Below are 24,216 nucleotides of genomic sequence, written 5' to 3' on the forward strand. Positions count from 1 at the left end.
CTGCTAATAGAGAACACATGCATAACAACTCCCACTCCAAAGTATACATAGTAATCTAATAAAGGTAATAACAGTATTAACACACATCATGAACTAGAAGGGCCAAGGGGAAAACTTTGAGCAGCATGTACAAAGCAGGTAATCAGTGTAAAAACATAATCCAGAAGAAGTTTAATGGTAGTGAGAGGAAGACAAACAATTCAGACAAAAACAAACAATGAAGGTAAAATGAGCTGTGTAAAGGGAAATAATAAAATCAAACCATAAAACTCCCAGCATCAAGATAAAAGCTAGAAAAAGCAGGCGGGTGGAGGGGGGAGGAAGCCAGCTGCAGGTCAACATAATAAACGATAGCATTAAAAATTGAAGAATAACAAATAAATAAAAGTTTTAAAATAAATTTAAAATAATCAAAAGATCTAGGGACTTAAGTTAAACAAATGAAAATCAGAATTTTGCTAAGCAAAAAGATACTCAGAGATACCTTAGTTGCAAATTGTTTAAGGAGAAAAATTAGTCTTAGGGATTTTTAAAAAAAATCAAACTAAACATCAAACCACCAAAAAAATCTACAGTGAAAACTACTGGAGGCAGTAACAGTGCTTCAACACAGCAGCATTACATCATGAGCAGCCAACTCACCACATGCTTCCATTTAACTAAATCTACACAAGTTCATAAACTTGTGAATAAAGTGCCTTTTCTTTGCACTGCCCATGAAGTTACATGATCAATGTCAGTAGAAGTCAGGAAGGCCATATACTATTGAAGAAAGTGCCAAATACAATGTTGCCAACTCTCACATTTTTATTGTGAATGATGTGATAACTAGTTTTTTTCTTAAAGCACTGCCTGTTGAATTCAAGCCAACACATGAGCGTGGGCTTTCTTTTGTAAAAAGTAAGTTTCTAGCCCTTACATGACGTGAAGGCAGTGCAAAGAAATAAGAACTCCCTCAAAAATTATTTTTAATTTCATGAGTTTTATGCCAATCTCTTGATTTTGGGGAAACTGACTCATTTTTTAACTTGTGTGGATGGTAAGACTGAAAAAAAACAAAACACTCTTCTCCCCCCCCCGTTCCTATTTCACCCTGTTCCTTCCCTCGCCCACCCATCTCCCGCACTTTATCGCAAAACCATGCATGCATGCACAGAGATACATTTTAATAAAGAAATGTATTCAGGAGTGAACACAATAGGAGTAATGAGTATTTTAGCAGCATAAACCTCAAAAGGAGAAAATTAGTGGGTAATAAAAAGCAACTAATTCCTACTATATTACTAATTTGCTATTAAAAGGAAACAGATGCTTTCTGCCAAATCTGACTATTTACCAGAAGTTAGTTGTACTTAGCATAATAAAAACACTGATAAGAGTCTTTAGAGCTGAAACATCAGAGGTGAAAGGATGAGCAGCTCTTCCACTTTTCTTGAAGATAAATGGATAATTTTCTTCAAACTACAATGAAGTGATGAAAATCCAACCCTTCTGCTCAGATAATCCTGTAGTAGTATACAAAAGGCAATATGCTAAATTACTGTATACAGTTAGAAAAGACATATGCTATATTTTAATATAATTGCAAAGCAGCTACAGACTCCTTCAAGTGCTAAGGGAGGACATGGAGTACATAAAACATAGCTCCACAAATCCATGAGTTTATCATACAAAGAAGCACAGTTTTTTTTTTTTTTTAAATCTCATCTAAGTGTCCTTTTATCTAATCCTCCCCAGGCTCATCACTCAGTTATGGTGCCTCCTGCTCTTCAGCTTCCTCAATTGTTCAGCTATGCCAGAGAAAAGACAGGATACACTGGATGTAGTTTTAATTAGGTGGCAACTTTATTCTTAAATGTTTGGGAGTACCTGGCAAATAAAATTATACAGAGCAGCTAATTCCTTAATCTTTTCCATATACTCAGGGGGTTGTCATCAGCCCTCTCCTTTACTCACCCCGGTCCCAACCAACCCTTCCTTATACAAAGGATAAAGAAGCTATAAAGGATTGCAGGAGTTGACTCCCCACCACACCAGTTGTAGGAACCCTGAACCCCGTCTTCACTTCTTCAAAGAATATGGCCTTTAAATCCTTTACAAATCCTTTTATCTGATCATCGAATCTATTCCCCATCGAGTACTTGCACTGGACATCTGCTACCAGAAGGCTTAAGCAGCTAGCTTGGCTGCCTCCTCCCCATACCTTGCTGAGTTTCCACACGTTTGCTGAAACCTTTTTTAATGTTGACCAAAAACGTATCAGCTCCCCAGTCAGGACCACTCTGGTGCCCCGTAAACTATGCCCACATGATAAATTACCAATACCCCCTTGACTACATATGGATTTGGCCACCTCTCTGTTCACACAGCTCCTAGCCTTGTCGACCCACAGGGGCTTCACAGATCCTTACTTAGCCCTGCGTTGCAACATCAGACCAAATAAGTTTTACTCCTGGAAAAAGTAGGATACATCCCAAATCTGTCTTGGCTCTGAGCATCAATTCAACACCTTCACACCTCCCCAGATCATTTCTCCCCAACGTGAACCACAATCACATTCAGTGCTTGCTCCTGGGTCACCACAGAAAATATAAGGGGCTTCAGCTGGTCCCTTAGCTTGCCCTTCCTGCCGTGCCATCTCAGGATTGCTTTACCACTGAGGCCCAGCTGTGAACCTCCAAACAACCCAGAAGCCTGCCTATGCGCAGAGTAAACAATACCCTGCCTGCAGAGCCACACCATCATGTGCCTGGTGCACCTGCAATTGTCTGAACAGAAACGCCAGAAAAATTATCTCTGATTCCCAGCCTGAGATCTCAGATGGGTCTTGCATGCACTAGAATGCCAACTCCCAATTGCCTGAATTGCCCCAGCCCATAGCCCCCGTTGCGCTGCTATTAAGTCAAAAACAGACTCCAACGAGAGACTGCTGAATTGGAATTAATTTGCAAACTGGATACAATTAACTTAGGCTTGAATAGAGCCTGGGAGTGGATGTGTCATTACACAAAGTAAAACTATTTCCCCAGGTTTATTTCCCCCAACCCCACTGCTCCTCCGACGTTCCTGTTAACTGCTGGAAATGGCCCACCTTGATTATCACTACAAAAGGTTTTCTCCTCCCCCCCGCCCCCCGCTCTCCTGCTGGTAATAGCTCATCTTAAGTGATCACTCTCCTTACAGTGTGTATGATAACACCCATTTTTTCATGTTGTGTGTGTATATAAATCTCCTCACTGTATTTTCCACAGTATGCATCCGATGAAGTGAGCTGTAGCTCACGAAAGCTCATGCTCAAATAAATTGGTTAGTCTCTAAGGTGCCACAAGTCCTCCTTTTCTTTTTGCGAATACAGACTAACACGGCTGCTACTCTGAAACCTGGAGAAAAAGTGTTATTTACCATTCACATAACGCAAGAACCAGGGGTCACCCAATGAAATTAATAAGCAGCTATGTTTAAAACAAACATAGGGAAGTACTTTATCACACAACACACAGTCAACCTATAGAACTCATTGCCAAGGGATGTTGTAAAGGCCAAAAGCATAAATGGGTTAAAAAGAGAATTAGGTAAGTTCATGGAGGGTAAGTCCATCAATAGCTGTTAGCTAAGATAGTCAGGGATGCAACCTCATGCTCTGAATGTCCCTAAGCCTCGCACTACCAGATGCTGGGACTGGACGACAAGGGATGAATCACTCAGCAATTGCACTGTTGTGTTCATTCCCCATGAAGCATCTGACACTGGCCACTATTGGAAGACAGGAGACTGAGCTAGATGGACCTTTGATCTGACTGAGTATGGCTATTCTTATGTTCTCTATGTCAGATCCAATAGGTGAGTGGAAATGGTCAATGATGCCAGCCCTGCGGTTGCCAGTGACACCACGTACTGACACGCCTGTTTTTTCAGGATCAGACACATCATGGCCCTCTCCTGAAATGGCACAAAACCATTAAAACTTCTCTCATAGTTCCTAAATGTCCATGGGAGCCACTGATTGCTGCACTACACTGAAAGCCATCATTTGCCAACATTCCAGATTTCTAGCAACATCTGTTTAGGTTCCTTGCTGGTTCCTGGTGCCAGCTCCTGAAATCTGTCCATCTGAAAACAAAACAATGCATCAGCTATGCCATTATTGTGGGCATGTTTTTGCAAAATAAACATTTGGATTACTAATACCCAGACTAACTTCAAAACCCTGAGTGATCCAGAGGACTGGCAATTGATAACATGTACAACTACCATGTTGTCACACCGGAAACACATCCTTTTGTTAGAAAACTGTTCCCCAAATCATCACTGACACCTAGAATGGGAAAATATTCCAGGAATGTTGTATCCTTTACTTTCCCTTTTTGTATGCCATTGGAGGGACATTTCTGAGCATACCACCTGCCTTGGTAAAATACCCCTGAACCCACTCCACTTGAAGCATTTTAAACTTCACAAGAGGTACCCCCAATTTATCAGACAGAGCCTGGAAGGTATCGATCAGGTTAGCACACTTGTCTGAATCCACTCTGCCCACAAACAAAAAGTCATCTCTGTAGTGCACTTCCTACTATAAACCAGATTCCCACACTGCTGCCCAGTGGAGCATTTTTCTCAATTTTTTAAATGCCACATAAGATAGTGAACATCTCATGGACTTAGATTTATTCCAAAAAATACAATCCTTTGGAAAACATACTCATAAAGGTGAAACTCGGAAGGATACACTAGCAGCAATTGAAAAGCAGACTTGACAACACACTACACCATCAATACCCCTCAGCACACGACCTAATCATGCACACAGTGGAGGAATAGTAAATGGAAAATTCAGCCAGGGTCTATTCCATTGTTAACTGAGCTGCCCTGTGGGTATGGAGGTGATGCATCAAGCAATATTTGCCTGGGGCTTTCTTAGGGACCAAGACGAGGGGAAAACCCCACAACTTCTTTATAGGTAAATGACTGAATGGCCTTCCCACTCTAATAGCCCTTTAATTCTTGTGCAATCTTTTTCATTACAATATGACCTAGCCCCACTGAGAACTTATTTTGGACATTACATGGCTTCTTTTCCCCCATTCAAGGGATCCTAAACCCTGGAGTAAATCTGGCCCATAAATATGCCCCATCTATTTTGTCAGGAGAACCCTTAACACTCCCAGTTTAATCAGAGATGGAGCTTTTGTCCAGCGCCCCACTTTCAGCTCACCCTCTCCTCAACCCAACTTCCCCCCCATCCTGTTACCATACTGCGGCCCCCCTCGACTCCTATAGCAATGTCAAGCTGTATTGCCCCCAAGGCACATTTGTCTAAATATGCAGATGGTCTGAAAACACTCACCTTTGTCAAATGCTGACCAGATGTCATTATGTGCCTCAAGCATCACCTGGCTTCCTGTAGAATGAACAGGCCAGTGCTAGAGTGACCACCATGCCCTCATGGTGTCATTCACTCTAACCACAGTGTATGATACGATATGTCCCACCAAATCCAGTTTGTGTTGCAGCCCTCAACCCTTCATCATAATTAAACCAAGCCATGCCCCTAAATGTATCATATCACTGCTTGATTACAGCTGGGCCTACCCTAGTTATTACAGACCCAGCACCTAGAACACCAGTTCCCTCCATTAGCCTAACGGCTGTTACCCTGCTGGCTTCATTGTCCCCTGCCCTGTAAGGAGGGGATAAATGGCTATTATTCCCTCTCCCATTTAGTTCCCCCATGTGGAGCAGTGAGTAAGGGCCCTGAGTCCCACCACAGTCCCCCACACCATTACGAGTTGCCACACTTGTCACAATCACATGGACAGTGCAAGCTCCTGCACCAATTTGCTTTCTCCCCTGCCCCATAATTATCCCTGGGATGCAAATCCATTCTTCCCCCCACCATGCACAATTCACCTCTCCCGCTTGAGCCCTGCTGTCCTGCAACCACGCCCAATCTGATCACAGACACCTGTCAGTAGTGCCTCTCACACTGTTCCTCCCGTCCTGATGGTAGCTCATTCACCTCCTGACTTTGTGCGACCCACAAACCTTGTAATGCTGCTGATACAACCTCTGAAGCAACAGCAGGCACAACTTGAATCAATTCTTGGATGCACTCCCCTCCCCGCACCACAACCTCTAATATAGTTAGTTCAGCAGTAGGACAGTTTTCCTCTTGAGTACCCAAGCTACTTCCCAAGAGAGTGGCATCCTCCTGGTAGGGAGACAGACCATGCTGTGACCTGTTATCGCTGGCACTGGGCCTTGCCCCTTGTCCGTGCAGAGAGGATTCCAGGGCTCCCAAGCCCCCACCCCGGGGTTCCTAGAACACCTCTTTGTCCATCTCATGCTAGGTTTGGGAATTCCTCCCCCTTCCCATATCTTCTAACCCCTCGGTCGCAGCAGAGGGATTAGAAGAAGAGGGAAGGGGGAACAGACCCAGTGACCGGTCTGTTTTGAATTCCATATGGAGCCATGTAGATGACATGCTGCAGTTGCTGAGTTGCTCATAATTTGAGAACATCTCTTTCCCCCCTTTTTATACACTGACATTTCTTTTCCCTCTGCTGTTATTTATATCTGTATTTGCAGCAGTTAACTCTGATTCAGTCCATGGGCTGGAGACTAGTTCCAGCTTAAAAGTTTGAAAACTGTGGTGAAAATAAAGAAAACTTGAGATGAACAAGAACTGTACAGTGTGTTTAGGAATGCAACCATCTGTAGTAAAAATCTGGAAATGCTAGAGTTGCACTGAGATCATGTCATGATGCATTGCCCTGGTACTCTATTCACTGATTTGAATGCTGAAATCCAAGGCTACAAATTGACATCATGCTTACAAAATGCTTTAACCATGTTGAAAGGATACAAGTTTAAACAAAGGCCAACATTTCTGAGAGGCTTAATCACAATCAGAACCAAATCCAAATATTTTCACGGTCATTCCGTTCTGTGTTTTTATCTCCATTTCCAAATAAATAACAAAATAATAATAAAAAGATTAGGCAAGTGCTTATATTCTTGATTGCTTTCCACAACTTTAAGTTAATGTTGTATTAGGAGCGACATATTAAACTATTGTAGAACTTAAAATTTTGTCACATTTTATGTAAGAGAGAAAAATGAAAACCTCTAGAAGAGTTTTATGTATGTGCGTGCAACGCTCATGGACTGACAGCCCCAGAGACTGAAGTTATCACTTGTCCCCAGAATTGTTTCTGCACATCAACAGCACGAGGGCAAGTTTATTCCTTCAAATATTCTAAAATGCTTTAACCTTGCTAATTAGTTCCACTTATTAACGTGATTTTTAAAATTTACTTATAAACTAAGTATTGTATTCTCACTTACCCATCACGAAGCATGGTTTTGGTAATTAAATATTCATGGTAAATAGGCCCAATGGCCTGTGATGGGTTTTTAGATGGGGTAAGATCCAAGTTACCCGGGAAAGAATTTTCTGTAGTATCTGGCTGATGAATCTTGCCCATATGCTCAGGGTTTAGCTGATCGCCATATTTGGGGTCGGGAAGGAATTTTCCTCCAGGGCAGATTGGAAGGCCCTGGAGGTTTTTCGCCTTCCTCTGTAGCATGGGGCATGGGTCACTTGCTGGAGGATTCTCTGCTCCTTGAGGTCTTCAAACTACAATTTGAGGACTTCAATAGCACAGATATAGGTGTGAGGTCTTTTTTAGGAGTGGTGGGTGAAGTTCTGTGGCCTGCATTGTGCAGGAGGTCAGACTAGATGATCATAATGGTCCCTTCTGACCTAAATATCTATGAATCTATGAATCTATGTAGAGGGCCACTCATCCTTTTATAATGCAAAATGCATTGAGGCCTGATCTTCACTGAAGGCTTCGCAATGTTTTATTCTTTGACAAATATAAGTAATACTCGATAGACTTTAACCAAGTATCTGAATACCTAGAATGTATTGCTATCTTTCTTACAGCAATTTGATTGTTTCAATGAGCACTGAATAAACTTTCCACAGTAGGTTTATATAACAAACACAGTAAAAGACAACTTTCTATTACTAAGGCTTTAAAATGGTTCTTACCCTGAGTAGCTTTATTTGTTTTCATAGACAACTGAAAGTCTGTTGTCTTAGTTTTCTCAGCAAATTATCTTTGTCAATGTAATGCCATTCTCTGTAAATGTAGCTGGCTATTATGCTGGAGATGGATATCCAGAGGGCTCAATAAAGAGTTGTTCCAACTTATCCTAGCTTGCAGCAAAACAGAAAAATTGCTCCCCTAGCTCTGCAATATAGAGGTGATTTTTGTACAATTAGTATTGCTGATAGGCATAAAAACTGGAGCAATTATTATTCTTCTGTTTGTGGAGAAGCAATTTTAGTTCTAACAAAGAGACTTGCATAACTTATAATTTAATGTCTTTAGTTTATGATTCTCTAGTTTATTCATATTTAAAGTTCTTAAACATATGGATCTCAGTTCAGGCTAAGTGTAGCCCCCTCTGAATTCAGTACAGTTACATCTGCAGGTTTGTAGTTCATGAAGGGGCAATGGATATATATATATATATATATTTAAAGAATTATGCCTACTCCAAAAAGTGTAATTTGGACACAGAGGACATCTCTTAAACACACAAAACATCTTTCTTTTGTGCATTGATAATCTATTCCATTCTTAACGCTATTTTGTTCTCAAAATTTACTTGAGTGTTAGAGCTATTGGGATTATTCTTTAAGAGTCATAACAACTATTGCACATTGTTCATGTGAAACAAATTTGCATTGGCTAAACAAGTCTACTCCTTTATCAAATATTGATTTTTTAAAAAAGCTTGATTATACATACAAGTTGACTTTTTCACTTTGACTCACTACCTGCTACTGCTTCATTGTTAATGTTTCCTCATAAATAGAGTCACTTTCAATTTTTACATTATCTATCTTGGTCTCTCACTCTCTTTCTGATTCTTCCAGTGGTAAATAAGGCTCTGCTTTCAGAGGAATAAGCAGAACAAAGTTTTCCTTTACTTAGTTCCCTAACAGGATGTAGTGAAAGTTCCTAATTAGCAAGGTTTTATCTATTAACCTCATTTTTTCTCCAGGGTGGTGGAAGAAGTATGACAGTGCAGGATCACTCTTCCTCATTACACCTAGAGATGATAACTGCATTTATAATTAATTGTTTTCTCTGTCAGTCGCCTGGAATGCATGCTGTTTCAGTTTCTCATTTAGAAGCATCTATATCATAAAATATTACGCTTGTGTAATCTGTGAATTAGTATGCTGCATTAGAAGTAAAATACCTGCTCTGACCTCTCCTTTTATCCCTACCTAATAGTATTTTTCTAAGATTTTTAGGTTTCTCACTTTTTGAACTGAGTTCTCATTCAGCAACTAGATTTTAATTTTTCACTTTCACAAAATATTTGTTACTGTTAAGTTTCGTGTTAGCAAAATGTTATATATCACAGCAGATTTGTCTGTAGGTCTTATAGGTCATGATCCAAATAACAAATAAAAAGTATAGTCTGGAGAATTGACAAAGGGGGAAGTCAGTGTCTTTCTTACATACACTCCATCCCCCTCAAGGACACTATCTTGCTTGTATCCAAGGTTCATGACTCTGTAATAGGGGAGTTGATTGTTCTATGTTGTCCTTCCAACTGGTTTTCTGGGTGGCTTTGAATTATGTAGCTCAGCATGTGACTGAGTTGAGAGCGACTGGGCTGTGTGCAGCCAAGGTGTGTCTATACCAGGAGTCTTTCCACATGACTTTCCCTGAATCCCTTTCATTCAAACCACATTCTTCTGCTCAGGCCCAGATTAACCAATGTGTACTTGCAAAAAGAAAAGGAGTACTTGTGGCACCTTAGAGACTAACCAATTTATTTGAGCATGAGCTTTCGTGAGCTACAGCTCACTTCATCGGATGCATACCGTGGAAACTGGAGAACACATTATATACACACAGAGACCATGAAACAATACCTCCTCCCACCCCACTGTCCTGCTGGTAATAGCTTATCTAAAGTGATCATCAAGTTGGGCCATTTCCAGCACAAATCCAGGTTCTCTCACCCTCCACCCCCCCACACCCCCCACAAACTCACTCTCCTGCTGGTAATAGCCCATCCAAAGTGACCACTCTCTTCACAATGTGTATGATAATCAAGGTGGGCCATTTCCTGCACAAATCCAGGTTCTCTCACCCCCTCACCCCCCTCCAAAAACCACACACACAAACTCACTCTCCTGCTGGTAATAGCTTATCCAAAGTGACCACTCTCCCTACAATGTGCATGATAATCAAGGTGGGCCATTTCCAGTACAAATCCAGGTTTTCTCACCCCCTCCACCCCCATACACACACAAACTGTACTTGGTGTTCTTACACAGTGCCCCTATCTCAGGAGGCCCCAGTGACTTGTGGGGAGGGAAGACAACTAAACAAAACAAAAGCTAATGAAAAAACTGATTGGCTCTGTGACACCATGTGTCACACAACCACTTACTCAAATTTGGCTTAGTCTCACTGGCCCTCTCCCCATCATCATCATGATGGAGGAGCAGCCAGGCCAAACCACTGTGTTGGGTTGCAACACTGCTCACTCAAGTTTGGGCCAGCCACTCCTTCAGCATGATGGAGGCAGCCATGCCAAACCCGAGTGGCTTGGGGCCATGTGAGTGCAGGATTGGTGCTGGGAGAAAGTGGAGCCACCCTAGCCTAGGGCAGGAGTGGAGCTCTGAGCAAAGTAGGAGGGGATGAATGGGGATGAGTCAGTGGGGGGCTGAGAATGAGTTGTTCATGGGCTATGGAGTGAATGGGGAGTGTTGGAGGGCTGCAGGGTGAAGGGCTGGTGAGCAGGGTGTATGTCAGGGCAGCTGAGATGTGCATGTGGGCTGTCAGGATAAGTGGGGGCTGGTGCAGGGTTGTAGGGGTATTTGGTGCTCAAAGGTGCCATATGTGTGGGGAAAGGATGCTTTGCTTTCTAGTTTATGTAAAGTATGCATAGGATTCATTTCCATAATGCACTAGACCCCCAAATTATTTAATCCTGGCCTGCTTCTGCTAATAGCTGCATATGTTGCTGGTATTGGAAGAGCAATGGAATACCTCTCTAAACAACAACTGAATTTTGACTTCTGGCTTTGTTCCAACACTCAGCTGATGAACAGTGTTCAGAGATGCTTAAATGTACAACCACTTAGTAGCTCTTCGCCTCATACAACAACTTAACTTACAAGGTTAGGTGCAAAGGGAAGCCACTACGTATTGTTCAGGAGTAGGCAGAAATAGCTTGGAGGAAGTGGGGCTATAAAAGGATGTGAAGAAAACAGTATTGTAAAGGTCTCTGGTCCAGTCAGAAATCCAAAGCCATGAAGCAAGTACAACATGGACAGTGCAAGCTACTGCACCAATTTGCTTTCTCATGATTTGGCAAGCTACTTTTGGAGATGAGTAGGCTTATTCATACCAACCAATAACATACCCAGTCTTCGTCCTCTGTTGGATCTGCCAGCAAGATTGCTGATTAGCGTCAGTTGCAATGGTGTTTTTGTGGTTCAGACACTTGTCTACCTGCTCATTTTGAACAGTCTCTAGGGGACAAGACCTCTTAGTCACCATCTCAATCTGTCAAATTTGAGCCGGTGATTCTGGAGTGAAATATTAAGAATCCTATTGCTATCTTGCTCCTTAGAATACATTTATTTGGCATAAGTATTGTAGCTACAAATAAAACAAACAAAAAAAATCCACATTTGCTATGTAGAATACTAATAAAATACTAAAATGCTCTTTTTAGAATTAATCCTGCAAACAATGTGGTCTCTGAGTGACCTGAAACTACAGTTTTAACTGTTACCATTTTAAGAAGTTAAAGTAGTTTCCCATGTAGATGATGCAATAATAATGTAGGATATATAGGTGATCAGAAGTCTACCTGTGACAAACGTTGCTCCATGCAGAGGGTTAAAGTGACTACCAAATATAGAGTGATGCATATCTGCAGAAATTAAAAACCGGGGCTGTTTTCCCTTTATTCTGGCATACTACTAGGATCAGGTTGGTAATTTCAACATGAGTTCTCATGATTTCAAGGAACAAGGGAAGAAGGCAAACACTGTTGAAGTTCAGTCCTTTCTGCTATGTTTCTACTTTCAGCTGTCTGCAGCTTCAAGTTTTGTATTTTGGCCTTGAAAGAACTTTGAGTGAAACACAATTCAAGAAGAGTAGTCAGTTTTGCTTTAGAGGTATTTGTGGTGAAACTGAAATTATGGGCCAGCAAAGTACTTGAGAAAAACCATGATAATGACACACTTGGAGACATATAAAGGGGACTCTCCACATCCTCTTTTTGCTCTAGTATTTGCAAACCAAAAGAAAAATTTCAAAATTATGACGCTAAAATTAGGCTTCCAAAATCATATTTAGGTATCTAAATAAATGGCCAGATTTTCAAAAATGCCAAGCACTCAGCAGTACCCATTGAGGTCAATAGGAGCTGTTGGGTATCAAAACTTCAATCTGGACACTAATACTTTAGGCACTTAAGTATGGATATAGGAGCTTGTTCACACTCCTATTTTAAAATTTTTGGCATAATTTCCTTTTCTTTAGGAAGAGTTTATGGTATCATTGCTTCCTCACCTAATTTCTAACTTAAATTTTGCACCTTAGGTTGTGAGAACAAATGATTTTTTTCCCAATAAAATGGTCTAATTTGGCCAACATCTCCTCTGAAGTCAAAATGATCTTGGTACATTGAATTCAATAGGCCAGATCCTCTGTATAGAACATAAGTCTTAGGGTGATGGTCAAAAATAGCTTAAGTCTCTCCATAGCACTCCCTGGATTCTGATGGTGCTCTGTGCCGGCCATTACTCCTTCATCATTTTTGAGCTATTCTACGATGCTGTAAGTTACGTTTGGCTACAACAGCTACAAGGGACCAATATTGCATCTGAGGCTTAGAATAGCACAGGATATCTTGATTAAACTCCCTTTTCTCTGCTTCACTGGAAACATGGATATTGAGTTTTATAAGAGCCCCTGTTCTAGCTCTGTGCCACCAAAAGGCAGTTCACCCTTACATTGGTTAAATTACCACTACAGCCAGCTTATGCTGGTGGAGTGCAAAAGACCCTATTTCTTCTCTCATCCTTAAGACTAAAACCTACCCTCCTTTAAACTTTCACAATATTGTGCTAAATATTAATTGAATAAAGAAATATCTGTAGTAGTTCCCTTAGATTAGATTTTCCCAATATGTTGGTTGCGACTAAAATGTGTAGGGTAAGTAGTGTCCCAGATTGCCTGCAAAAAAATATAAATTCAATGCATCTTAAGCTCTTTTTAAAGAGATATATAAGCTCTGTAATGGTTTACCCCTTTAAGGCCATTATATTGTAAACTGAGAATCCTCGCTAATGGATCAGTGTAGACTAACACAGAATGTAGCCCCATTAATAACATTATTATGGACAAAATCAAAGTGGAAGTATCCATACAAAGAAACATGACAAGATTGTTCACATTTTGTGACATATCAACACATGAGGCCCCAAGGTGCTGTTGAGCATTATATGACTGCATTGCATATGCAATTGAATATTTGTTGGAACTTTATTCTCATTCAAAGAAGGTAGGACATTTTGTGAAAAGGACAGTGGCAACTTGTCCCAATGCCAGCTCAAAGGAAAAAAAAGAAAAATGCTGAAATATAATGAAAACTGATTATACAACAATTGATTTGAAACCATAGTGTGTTCTGAACTGCTGGATGCCAAGAGTAGGAAACCTTCAAAGATATTGTGATATTTAGAGACCAAACATCAGTCATGGAAAACATTGGAGAAAAAAAAAAAAGACTAGATTTCTCAAATTGGAAATGTCAATATTCATATATATTTCAGGCAACTGAGCCGGTATCTCTACAAATAGCTTGCAACGTAAGATGTACACCTCTCAAAAGCTCTTATCCTTTCCTGCACAATAGATATGACTTTAAAAGCTATCGGAGGCATAAAATATCTACCAAACTGAAAACACTTACGTTGCTGATTATACTTTCATGTCTTATTAATAAGATGACCAAGATTGTCTAAGAACAACAGCTTTCAATTCTCAGGAAAAGTGACTTTTCAGCAAATTATCTTGATAAGTCAGTCAACTGAAGGCTCTGGTGCTAAGCCTGCCCTTGTAAGGTATATTTCTGGTGTTTCTACTGAAGACAACATCCTCTTTTATGCTAGGACACACAAGAGGTGAATGCAGATTCAGGACATTTCATGGAGTAGTCAAAGATTCTCACTTTCAGCCGGAGTGATGTGGTGCAGTGCCCATGCATGGTGCCAATGCAACAAGTAAGAACAAAATCCTTATTACACAGATCTCAAACATTGTACCTATGTCTCATAGTTTCACTGTTTCATAGACCATCAGGCTTGTGCTTCTAAGAAAGTGTTTAAAAATGTGTGCTACTAGTGAGCTTCAATAAAGGTCATCCAATGAATTCTGGACAGTTTAAATTGCTCTGCAATGGCATGAGTTTCCTGCAGCTGCAACTCCTGTAATACTAATGTGAGGTGGCACTTATTAGATGAAGTACCAGTTTGACACTCTGAATTCAGAGTACACGTGCTGGTTTCTCTGAATGATCAGCTATCAACCCTTTCTAAAACCTTCAATAATTTATCTTGGGTGGCATGCTTAGCTTACCTTGATGACATCTAACGAGTGGAGCTGTTCTCTCAGGACAGAATGTGAATGATCGGTTCATGCATAATGGGGTAGAAGCATTCATCAGACAGCTTGGAAATTGGTAATACTGAGCACAAGGAAGAAAGGGATTAATTTCTTCTTGCTTCAGACTTCATGAGGGAACTGAATAACCAGGCAGGAATGATCAGGAAATCTCATCAGCACCCCAGGGAACTTCAAACCCTGCTTAGGACTATTTTCCCAGTGAATCACACCTTCATTCAATCTGATGTTTACTTAGCAGCACTGATTAGGTGTTTCTAGCAGTGTCATACAGGGACTGGTTCTTAGCCTTATGTTATTTAATATTTTTATTAATGAACTGGAAGAAAACAAAACCATTTATGATAAATGTTGCAGATGGCACAAAGATTGCAGGAATAGTAAATAATAAAGAGGATAGGTCTCTGATATAGGGCTTTCCAGGTTGCTCAGTAACCTGGATGCAAGGAAACAATGTGTGTTTTTATATGGTTAAATAAAGTCATATCTAAGAACAAACAAACAATGTAGGTTTGCAGGATGGTGGAACTCTGTCACGGAAAACAGTGGCTCTGAAAAGGACTTGGGGCTCTTGGTGGATAATCAGTTGAACATGTACTCCCAGTGCAAATCCATAGCCAAAAGAGCTAATGCAATCCTTGGATGTATAAATAGAAGAATCTTGATTACGAAGGTTATATTACCTCTATATTTGGCACTGGCATGGCCATCAATGGAATACTGTGTCCAGTTCTGGTGCTCATAATTCAAGAAGGATGCTGACAAATTGGAGAGGTTTCAAAGAAGACCCACGAGAATTATTAAAGGAATAGAAAATATGCATTATTGTTATAAACAAGTTGAGCTGCTTGAGTCTATCTAAACAAAGAGAAGGTTAAGGGGTGGCTTGATCACAGACCTACATAAAGAACAAAAATATCTGAGCATAGATGACCCTTCATTCCACCACACTTAAGTATAACAAGTTCCAGTGGCTGAAAATTGAAGCTAGACAAATTCAGACTAAAAGTAAAGAGTAAATTTTTAACAATGAGGATACCTAACCATTGGAATAGCTTACCAAGCATTGTGATAAACGTATCCAGTAATGGAGAATCTAAATGGCTGGTTTTTTTTCCCAAAAGATATGCTGTAGTACAAACAAATTCATTCTGGGAAGTCCTATCACCTGTGGTATACAGAAGGTCAGACTAGATGATCATAGTAGTCTCATCTGTCTTTATAATTTAAGCCTGGGCCATGGCAAGACAAAATGACAGGCCTCTTCTGTGAGAGCTCCCTGCAATTCTCTATCTAGCTAGGAAATCAGCAGATTTTGGTTGTTGCTGAAGGAATGCCTATATTTAGTTGTCAGAGCCTTGAACATTTTCATCACAATTTCTTTCTTTTATATCGCATGTCAAGTTACTTTTAATTGGAAGTGATGAAAAAAAGAATTGCATTCACCAGTTGATCACAAGAGACTTAAATCTGTTTATTTCCCTATTTTAACCAGCCGCGGAACACCTTTCATCAGTAAGACAGGTTCATTCATCACATTCATGTGTGAGTGTATTTAAAGTGTTGTACCTTTTATTAAAATTTGCTTTTACAAACTTTATAAGTAGTTATTTCTGGTATGGTTGGGATTGCCAAATTTAATCTTCTCATGGTTAAGTTTGAGGTCCTGAATAGGAGGAGGGAGAGGCATGGAGACAGTGGTTTACAACAGAATTTTTTTCTTTTAACTTTTTTTCATAAAAGACAAAATATGTCCCTTGGTATATTTTATAATCACCATCAGTAAAATCAGATGAATGTTTACTTTCATCACAGTTATTTAGTCAACCTACTTCCTCAAATAAAGGATTAGCAACTTACTCTCCAAGGTACTTGTTTCAGCTGAATCATTCCCCTCAGACTTATCATTTTTACTAGCACTTAACTTTCTAGAGTTTTAACAAGTATGTTTACTTATTGTTTAAACACAGAAAAAATAAAAAACCCACAGATATTTTAATAAGATTGTCAGTGGTTATTGTTATAATTTAACTTTATTAGTCAATAATGTCTCCTAAACTGTTCCATGCACCTAAAAATCGTGGATATATACATGTAGGTCTAGCCAAAATGGCTCCAAAAAAGTCAAATGGTGACCTCACATGTCACTAGACTTGAAAGGATATAGAGCTGATTATAGTCATGACTGCTACTCACTTACTAGTGCAATAATGAGAGAGAGAAATTGCATTAAAGTCACTTGTTAGCATTCTAAATGAGATTACATTCACAACAGCTGCCTACAGAAGAAGGTGCATAATTACTACCATTTTAATATGCCAGTGGGAAAGCAAGAGAATGCTTAATAATAATGCTTCCAACTTCTTTCTTAAGGAAAAGGTCTTTCAGGGTGGCAATAGGACCAACTTTACTAGTGCCCCTAATTTAATAAGCAAAGAAAGATGCAGTTACAAGTAGGCACCAATCAACAGTTTAGAAGAAGGCTAATGAGAAAGGAAAGAGTGAGAAATAATAAGTATAATAAAACGAACAATGACTAGCAATACAGTTACTGTTTTTTTGTCTGTTCATTTGCTGGCTGGAAATGAACAGCATACAAAAGTCAACATTAATGATAACAAACAAACAACTATCTCCTTATTTTCTATTTTAGAAATTCATTGTCTTCTTCTCATTCCCATTCTCTTGCAATGACATATCACTTGGGCCACACTGTCTGTGACTGTGAAGAGCTTTGGTTTTCCAGGACATTTAACTACCTTTACCTTTCTGTTATTTCTGCCATAATTCTGCTTTTTTTTTTAGGCTGGGGATTTTCAATTTTTTTTTCTTCCACATAGAGTCTGACATGTCTCATTGGTTTTTATATTACCTTTTTCTTCCATACTCTTCCAATTACCTATCTACCACCACTGCCTTAAGATAGTCTTTAAAACAAAAGTATTCTTTATTTGTTATTTCTTATAGAAACCTTGTGAGTCTATATTTCACAGGTCATCACCATCCTCTTATTTTCAAGATCAGAAAGGGCTGTCAGTGTATTTTACCATCCCTGGTTCTGAATGTGTGAACACAAGTCTGAATGACCTCTTGTAATCTCATTTTACATGACACATATTTTTTAAAAAGTTCTCATGTATGAGGCAAAAATTTCCCTCACGCCTCTCAACACATTTTTGCACAGCATGTTCATAGAACACATTGTTTTACAGAGGAACAATGGAAAATGGCAACTGAATTTAACATGGGGATGAGCACCATCCAGTTGCTTGTCAGCTTGTGTTGCAAAAAAAGGACTTTTAGAATCAGGGGCATTCCAATATACATTAACTAGCTATTTCATAGAGTTGAAATTGACCTGTCCAGAAAAATACGTATCTCCAATTCTTATAGAATTCTTTCTGAAGGCTAAACCTGTAAGCTACTGGACATTTTCTTATCTGGTGCAACCACATTTGAAGTTCCAGCATCCTCATCATATAATAGGTCGCCATGGAGTGGGGAAAATAAAGACAGGAACATGCCATTCTGTGTCCATATCAATACCAAAGCCACGTTTGGCTCCACACTGTGGTGTGTTGGCTGAGAATGTGTCTTGGAGTGCAATGGGAGGTCTGGAGTGCAATGGGAGACTATGGAGATACTAAATCCTATGGTAACCTTAGAAAGAGAACTACCCACGTTTTCAAGACCTGAAGTCATATGGTATGATTATCTCAGTCTTTGCCCTCCTAGCCAGACTCTTCATTATCAAACTTCTGATCCTTGGGGCCCCTGCTTAACCCTCAGAATGTAGCAAGAAAAGGCACTGAATTAGCCACAGGCTGCACTTTTGTATGAGCTAACGTAAGTCACAACACAAATCTGGGATGTTTCTACTAGAACAAAGTTGGAGCTGAATGTCATGCACAAGTGAGACATTTTCTTCCTTTCTTCTTCAAACTCATAGTGCACTCAATAATCATCATAAAAAGACTTAAATTAATGCATAAAATAAGCAGCTTCATCAGGGGGTTCAAACCAAACAAATGAAATCACTGTCAGTGAAGCTCGTTGTTGGACTTTTCTAGCAGAACTAGAAAGTGAAACAATGGAATGATAAAGTGGACGATGCCAAAACAGTTTATATCTATTAGCTGCCATCAGCCTCTCCAACATACAGAAGAGGGAGAATTCATTATACTTTGGTGACAACTTGGTTACTGAAGTTCCTTTTGTTTCATATGGGAAAATATTCTTTCATTTTCATGAGTTTAAAGAGCTTGAGTGGAGGAAAATGTATTGCAGATACAACACAACTTAAGAAGTTAGAAACTTGGCTTTTCTTTTTTATGAAGTCCTTTCAGCAAAGAAAACCTCAACTCTGCTGAAATGCAAAGAATGAAACACATACCAGGGTACAACATATTCGTGCTACAATATCCAAAATTTGGAGAAAGGGGACTGAATTAATAAAACTGAAATATTTTAATAATGTTTTTCAGTCAAGAACCCCCTATGAAACTGATAACTGATCTAAGCGTACTCAAGTCAAACATTAATAGCTGTGTAAATATTCAGAAGCTTTTAAATTCTAAAATTGTCTTACTTTTGACGGTTGCTGTCCGGGTACAATTGTAAAGGATGGCTAGCTCCCCAAATACTTTGCCAGGTCCCATGGTACACAGTTTCACGCCTTCTTTTGTCACTTCAACCTTTCCATCTGTGGGGGAAAAAATACCATTTTAAGTTGCAAGCTTCTTTCTCAGCTATGTTCTGAAAATTTGTTCTAGATAAAATGGAATTGAGAGTACCAGAATCCTTTAATTCTAAAACTAATTTAAAAGTATGTTACAGAAAGGGAATTATATCATAATCCTTAGAAACAATTATTTTATAAATAAAGCTTATAAAGAGGTATTGATTATTGAAGTTTCTTAATGAGACAAAAGCTTAATGGCATACTAGAACAACATGTAGTTTATTTTACGTAAGCCTTTCAAGTGAAATTCTCTCAGATGTTTTGTATTAAAAATCAGGAGATTCACGTTTAACATCATACATGAAAAACATATTGACTAATTTTGCTCTATTTTAACAGAAAAAGTAATCCTTGGAAACATTCATCCATGAATAAGGCAGCTATCATCAAAAGGAAAATTACTTTGACTCATGGTCATTATTTAATTCACATTTTAGAGTATCTTTTCTTTCTCGGACAAGTCTGCTTTATCTGCTTACCAACAGTACTCATATAGTAGAACTATACGGAGTATTTAAAAGAAAGGGCTGCGGAGAAAGAAAGGAGGTCAGTGCCAATTTATATTCTTCAAATAATTACTGAGAAAAGACTGCCAGAGGAGGAAAATTGAAAGAAAACAGCCACATCACCTACTATATGCATACTGGTTTAAAAATAGTGTTGAAGTACGATTCATAAGGGACAACATGAAAAGTAAGTATAGTAAAATGTGGGGGGAATGCATGGGTTATTATGCCCAGTGTTGCCATTTATAGTGAGACAAAAGCTCACAAGAAAGGGAAACAAGACAGGAGTGAATAATGAAGAAAAAAAGACGCAACCAACCAAAAACCCCAACACCACCTACACACTCACACACACACACACACCCCTTAACTATTGCTCTCTTTCTGGAGTAGGGTTCTACAAATGTAGCTTTCTTCCGCCAATTCCACAAAAAGGCAAAAACCTTTCTACAGAATGTCTGCTGGCAAGAATTAGTGAAATTTCATATGCATCATGAAAATTCTGGTGCAACAGGCATGAGTGGCATCATGAACTATAATTTATATGAGAAGTTACATCCCATTCCCCCCACCCGGTCATTAAAACACAGTTAAGGTTGAATGTGAATTTTATGGGAATCAATATATAGTACCCTTGCAAAAATATTATACAGTTTACAAAACTTCTAAACCTTTAAAAAATAATGAGGAAATTATTATTGCCCAGCTTATCTGGGTAGTTCACTTAATCATCTCCCTGCCTTTGTGGGGGCCTCAGGCATTGGTGCACCTTGCTCCCTCCCATTCTCTGCCTGTGACACATAATAGTCTACTCTTCTATAGGTCATAATACTTTGGTCTAATTTTGGTTGTTGGGTTAAGTGCTCAGATGCTGGGTGGTGGTGGTGGCCTGCGATATATATAGGAGGTCAGTCTAGATGATCTAGTGGTCCCTGCGGGCCTTAAACTCTATGAATGAATAGACAATTCCATATTGCCATTCAACTCTTCATCACTCATGAACTACTGAATAAAATAATCTGGTCTGTGTTTTGCAGAAGGTCAGACCAGATGATCTTAATGGTCTCTTTTCACAAAAACTACACTGCCCATCTTTGAGAACCACTTCCACTTGGCTAAATAGGCTGCTGTGATCAAGAGCTGCCATGCCAAAAGGGGGCTCGGATACACTCAATGAAGCCACACCAGATGTAAGTATAACCGGTTTTATTGCCAAAATACAATAAGCTACCCAGCCTTCACGCGTTACTAAATACATGCTTTCCAGCACGCAAGCAGGCAAGCAAGAATCAATGCTTATGCCCCTTCTGCTACAGACAATCCTGGACCCTCCAGCTTGTCCTTGAGGGCTCATAGCAGGCACTGCTCCAGCATGGGGAGTTCCTGGGCACCCACATGGCCAAGGTCCGCAGGTGAGACTGTTCGTCTAAAGCAATTCTCATAGCCATTTTTATCATCACCTCTTTCTCGGGGGCATACACATCCACAAGCAGGCTCTGGCAGGAAACACTATTGCTTTCTATTCCCACACTTAACACTCTTGGGCCTTGCTTATCTCTTCACTTCTTTATTCAGTTGGAGTGGCTGCAAGCCAGCCCGGCCAGTCAAAGACAGCTCACTACTAGCTCCACCCGGACTATTCGGTAATAACAGGCCAAGGTAACTTGCGATCAGGCCCAATAAGAGCACCCTATTATTAAGCAAGATTTGCCAGATAGGAATGATGTTCAGAAACTCTTCCTCATCAAACCATGCAGCTTCCACATTGTGAGATTGCAGAGAGCTGAATGCAAAACCTGACTGGGACAGTGAATCGGGAAGTTGGGGTAAAAGAGGAAGGGATACAGGAGCTGAACTGATAACATGAGGAACTGGAGAACCAACATTGCCTGAGCCATGATGGAGCAATGACAAAGAGCAAGTTCAACTTGAGAAATGCCTGTGGGATGATCAGAATGGGAGGGGAAACCATACAGTAGTGCTGATTCTCAGCTCAAGCGAAAAGCATCAGTCAAGGAGCTTGGACTGAGAACTCTTCAGGAGCAAAACAACAGCCTTTCTTGTCATCTCTCATGGGGAACAGGTCAATCATCAGGATTCCCCAAACTGAAAAATGGTCTGCAGGACATGGGGCTTCAGAGACCACTAGTGATTCAGGTGGAAATTTCTGCTGAGGTGAACCTCCAGGTGATTCTGATTCCCCAGTAAATGATTAGCCAAGAGATAATATTTTCCCTGAAACAAGAAAGGAAGTCCTGATTGCTTCTTGTTGCAGCACACTGGCGTCTACTCCCCCTGGTCTGTTCACATAACACACTACAGTGGTATTGTCGGAGAGTATGAAAACTAAGTTCCTGCTGTGATCATCAAAGATCTAACAAGCATTCTAGATGGCATGAAGCTCAAAGATCTGTTCTGACCACAGGCCTTGAACTGTCAGAGATCCCAGATTCTGTCCCTCACCTAGTAAGGAGCCATCGGTGACCATAGTCCTGGCTGGTGGGAACTGACTGAAAGGAATGCCCTCGCATACATTGTAAATTGTCTGTCACAGTAGGGAGTCCAGGACTGGCAGGGAAGTTGGACCTGTGTAAGGGATGACGAATCAGATGATAGACTGACTTTAGCCACATCTGAAGAGGATGCCGGCACAGCCTGGCATATTGGACTACTTGTGTTCACACAATCATATGGCCTACCCAGCTGTGGTGTAGGGTTAAGACTGCAGCTCCAGACACAGGTGGCAAATTGACTGGAATTGCTCAGCCAGTAGAAATGCTCTTGAGCTTAAGTTTAGCAGGGTCACAATTAACTCAATTCTTTGAGTTGGAACCAGTGCTGACTTCCCACTGTTTAGGCCTAGATGATCAAGTAGGCATAGCGTGAACTGAACATGACAGAGGACTTCTTCTCTGGACTTTTCCCTCATCCAGATGCAGGAAGATATGAATTCCCCTCTTCCTGAGGTATGCTGTTATCATAATCATACACTTGATAAAATCCAGGAGGTGCAAGACAGACTGAAAGGCTGCAAAGTGTCCTGCTAGTGCTGGCCAGCCGTGACGAGCATGAGTAACTGCCTGAAACTAAGAAGGATTGCTACGTGGAAATAAGCATCCTGAAGGTCCAGGGCAGCAAACTAGTCGCCATGATTTAAAGCTAAGGAGGATAGTTGTTAGGGTGATGTATCTGATGTATTTGTTGAAATCACGGAGATCAAGGATAGTTCTTATCCCTCCCCTGGGCTTTGGGATCAGGAAATACCAGGAGTAGAACTCCCATCCCCAATGCTGAAGGCGAACCTTCTCTACAGCCCCCAATGTCACTGGAGACTGAACCTGCTTGAGAAGCAGAATCTTGTAAGAGGTGTCCCCGAAGAGGAATGGGGTATGGAGGGGTAGAGAGGACGGATGGAGAGGAACTGTATGGCATAACCCAATCTGGCGGTGCTTAGAATCCAGATTGTTCATGGTAATTGAGTCCCAAGCAAAAATGAGCCAGCCAGTCCCCCAAGAAGGGACAGAGAAGGAGAGGTCACCACTCCTGTCCAGGACACGAGTCAAAATGGGCCCTTCCTGAATGCCAGTGGATGGGGTGTGGGGGGGATGGGGGAGGCCAGCTGGTTAAACCCAGAACCAGAGGACATTCTCCTCTGGCATCTGTGGCCATTCCTGGAGTAGCCCCACTGCCTTACAGGAGGGGAGGACTGTCCAAAGAAATTCTGCAAGCAGTATTGCTGCGGTTGCTCCTATTCGTGGCGTTTCTTCACAGCTGGGGTATATACTCCCAAAGAACACAAAGTAGCTCAGGAGTCTCTAAAAGAGTGCAGTGTTTCATCTTTTTTTTCTGAACACAAAACTCGTCCATCAAAAAGTAAATCTTCAGTTGTCTGCTGCACTTTGGGAGCAATGCCTAAATACTACAGCAATGAGGCCCTCCTCATTGTCACAACCAATTCTTAATTCTGGATGAGGCATCCGCCACATCCAGAACCCATGCAATGAGGTCTTGGCCATCATATAAGCCTTGTAAAATTAATTCCCTAAACTCTTCGCTGAGGCTTCTGGCAACTTATCCACAAGTTTAGATATGGCCACCCAATTAACAAAGTCCTATGTAGAATGCAATACCTGCTGGTTCACAAAGCACATCTGCAGGGAAGAAGAGGTATAAATCTTTCTTGCCATCAAGTCCATCCTCTTGGACTTTTTGTCATTAAGTGTGGATT

The 24,216-nt window shown here is 40.5% G+C and overlaps 1 protein-coding gene across 3 annotated transcripts in view; it reads right to left on the bottom strand.

Annotated features, from left to right (window-relative positions):
- Window positions 1-24,216, bottom strand: part of PRKG1 (protein kinase cGMP-dependent 1) — a 901,242-nt gene that overhangs the window by 513,606 nt on the left and 363,420 nt on the right. For all 3 annotated transcript variants that reach the window (XM_073353692.1, XM_073353693.1, XM_073353691.1), the window contains one exon: window positions 19,330-19,443. In XM_073353692.1, the coding sequence (XP_073209793.1) occupies window positions 19,330-19,443 (114 nt within the window). The remainder of the gene's footprint in view (window positions 1-19,329; window positions 19,444-24,216) is intronic.

The sequence above is a fragment of the Lepidochelys kempii genome, chromosome 7, assembly GCF_965140265.1.
Source record: "Lepidochelys kempii isolate rLepKem1 chromosome 7, rLepKem1.hap2, whole genome shotgun sequence".
NCBI lineage: Eukaryota > Metazoa > Chordata > Testudines > Cheloniidae > Lepidochelys > Lepidochelys kempii.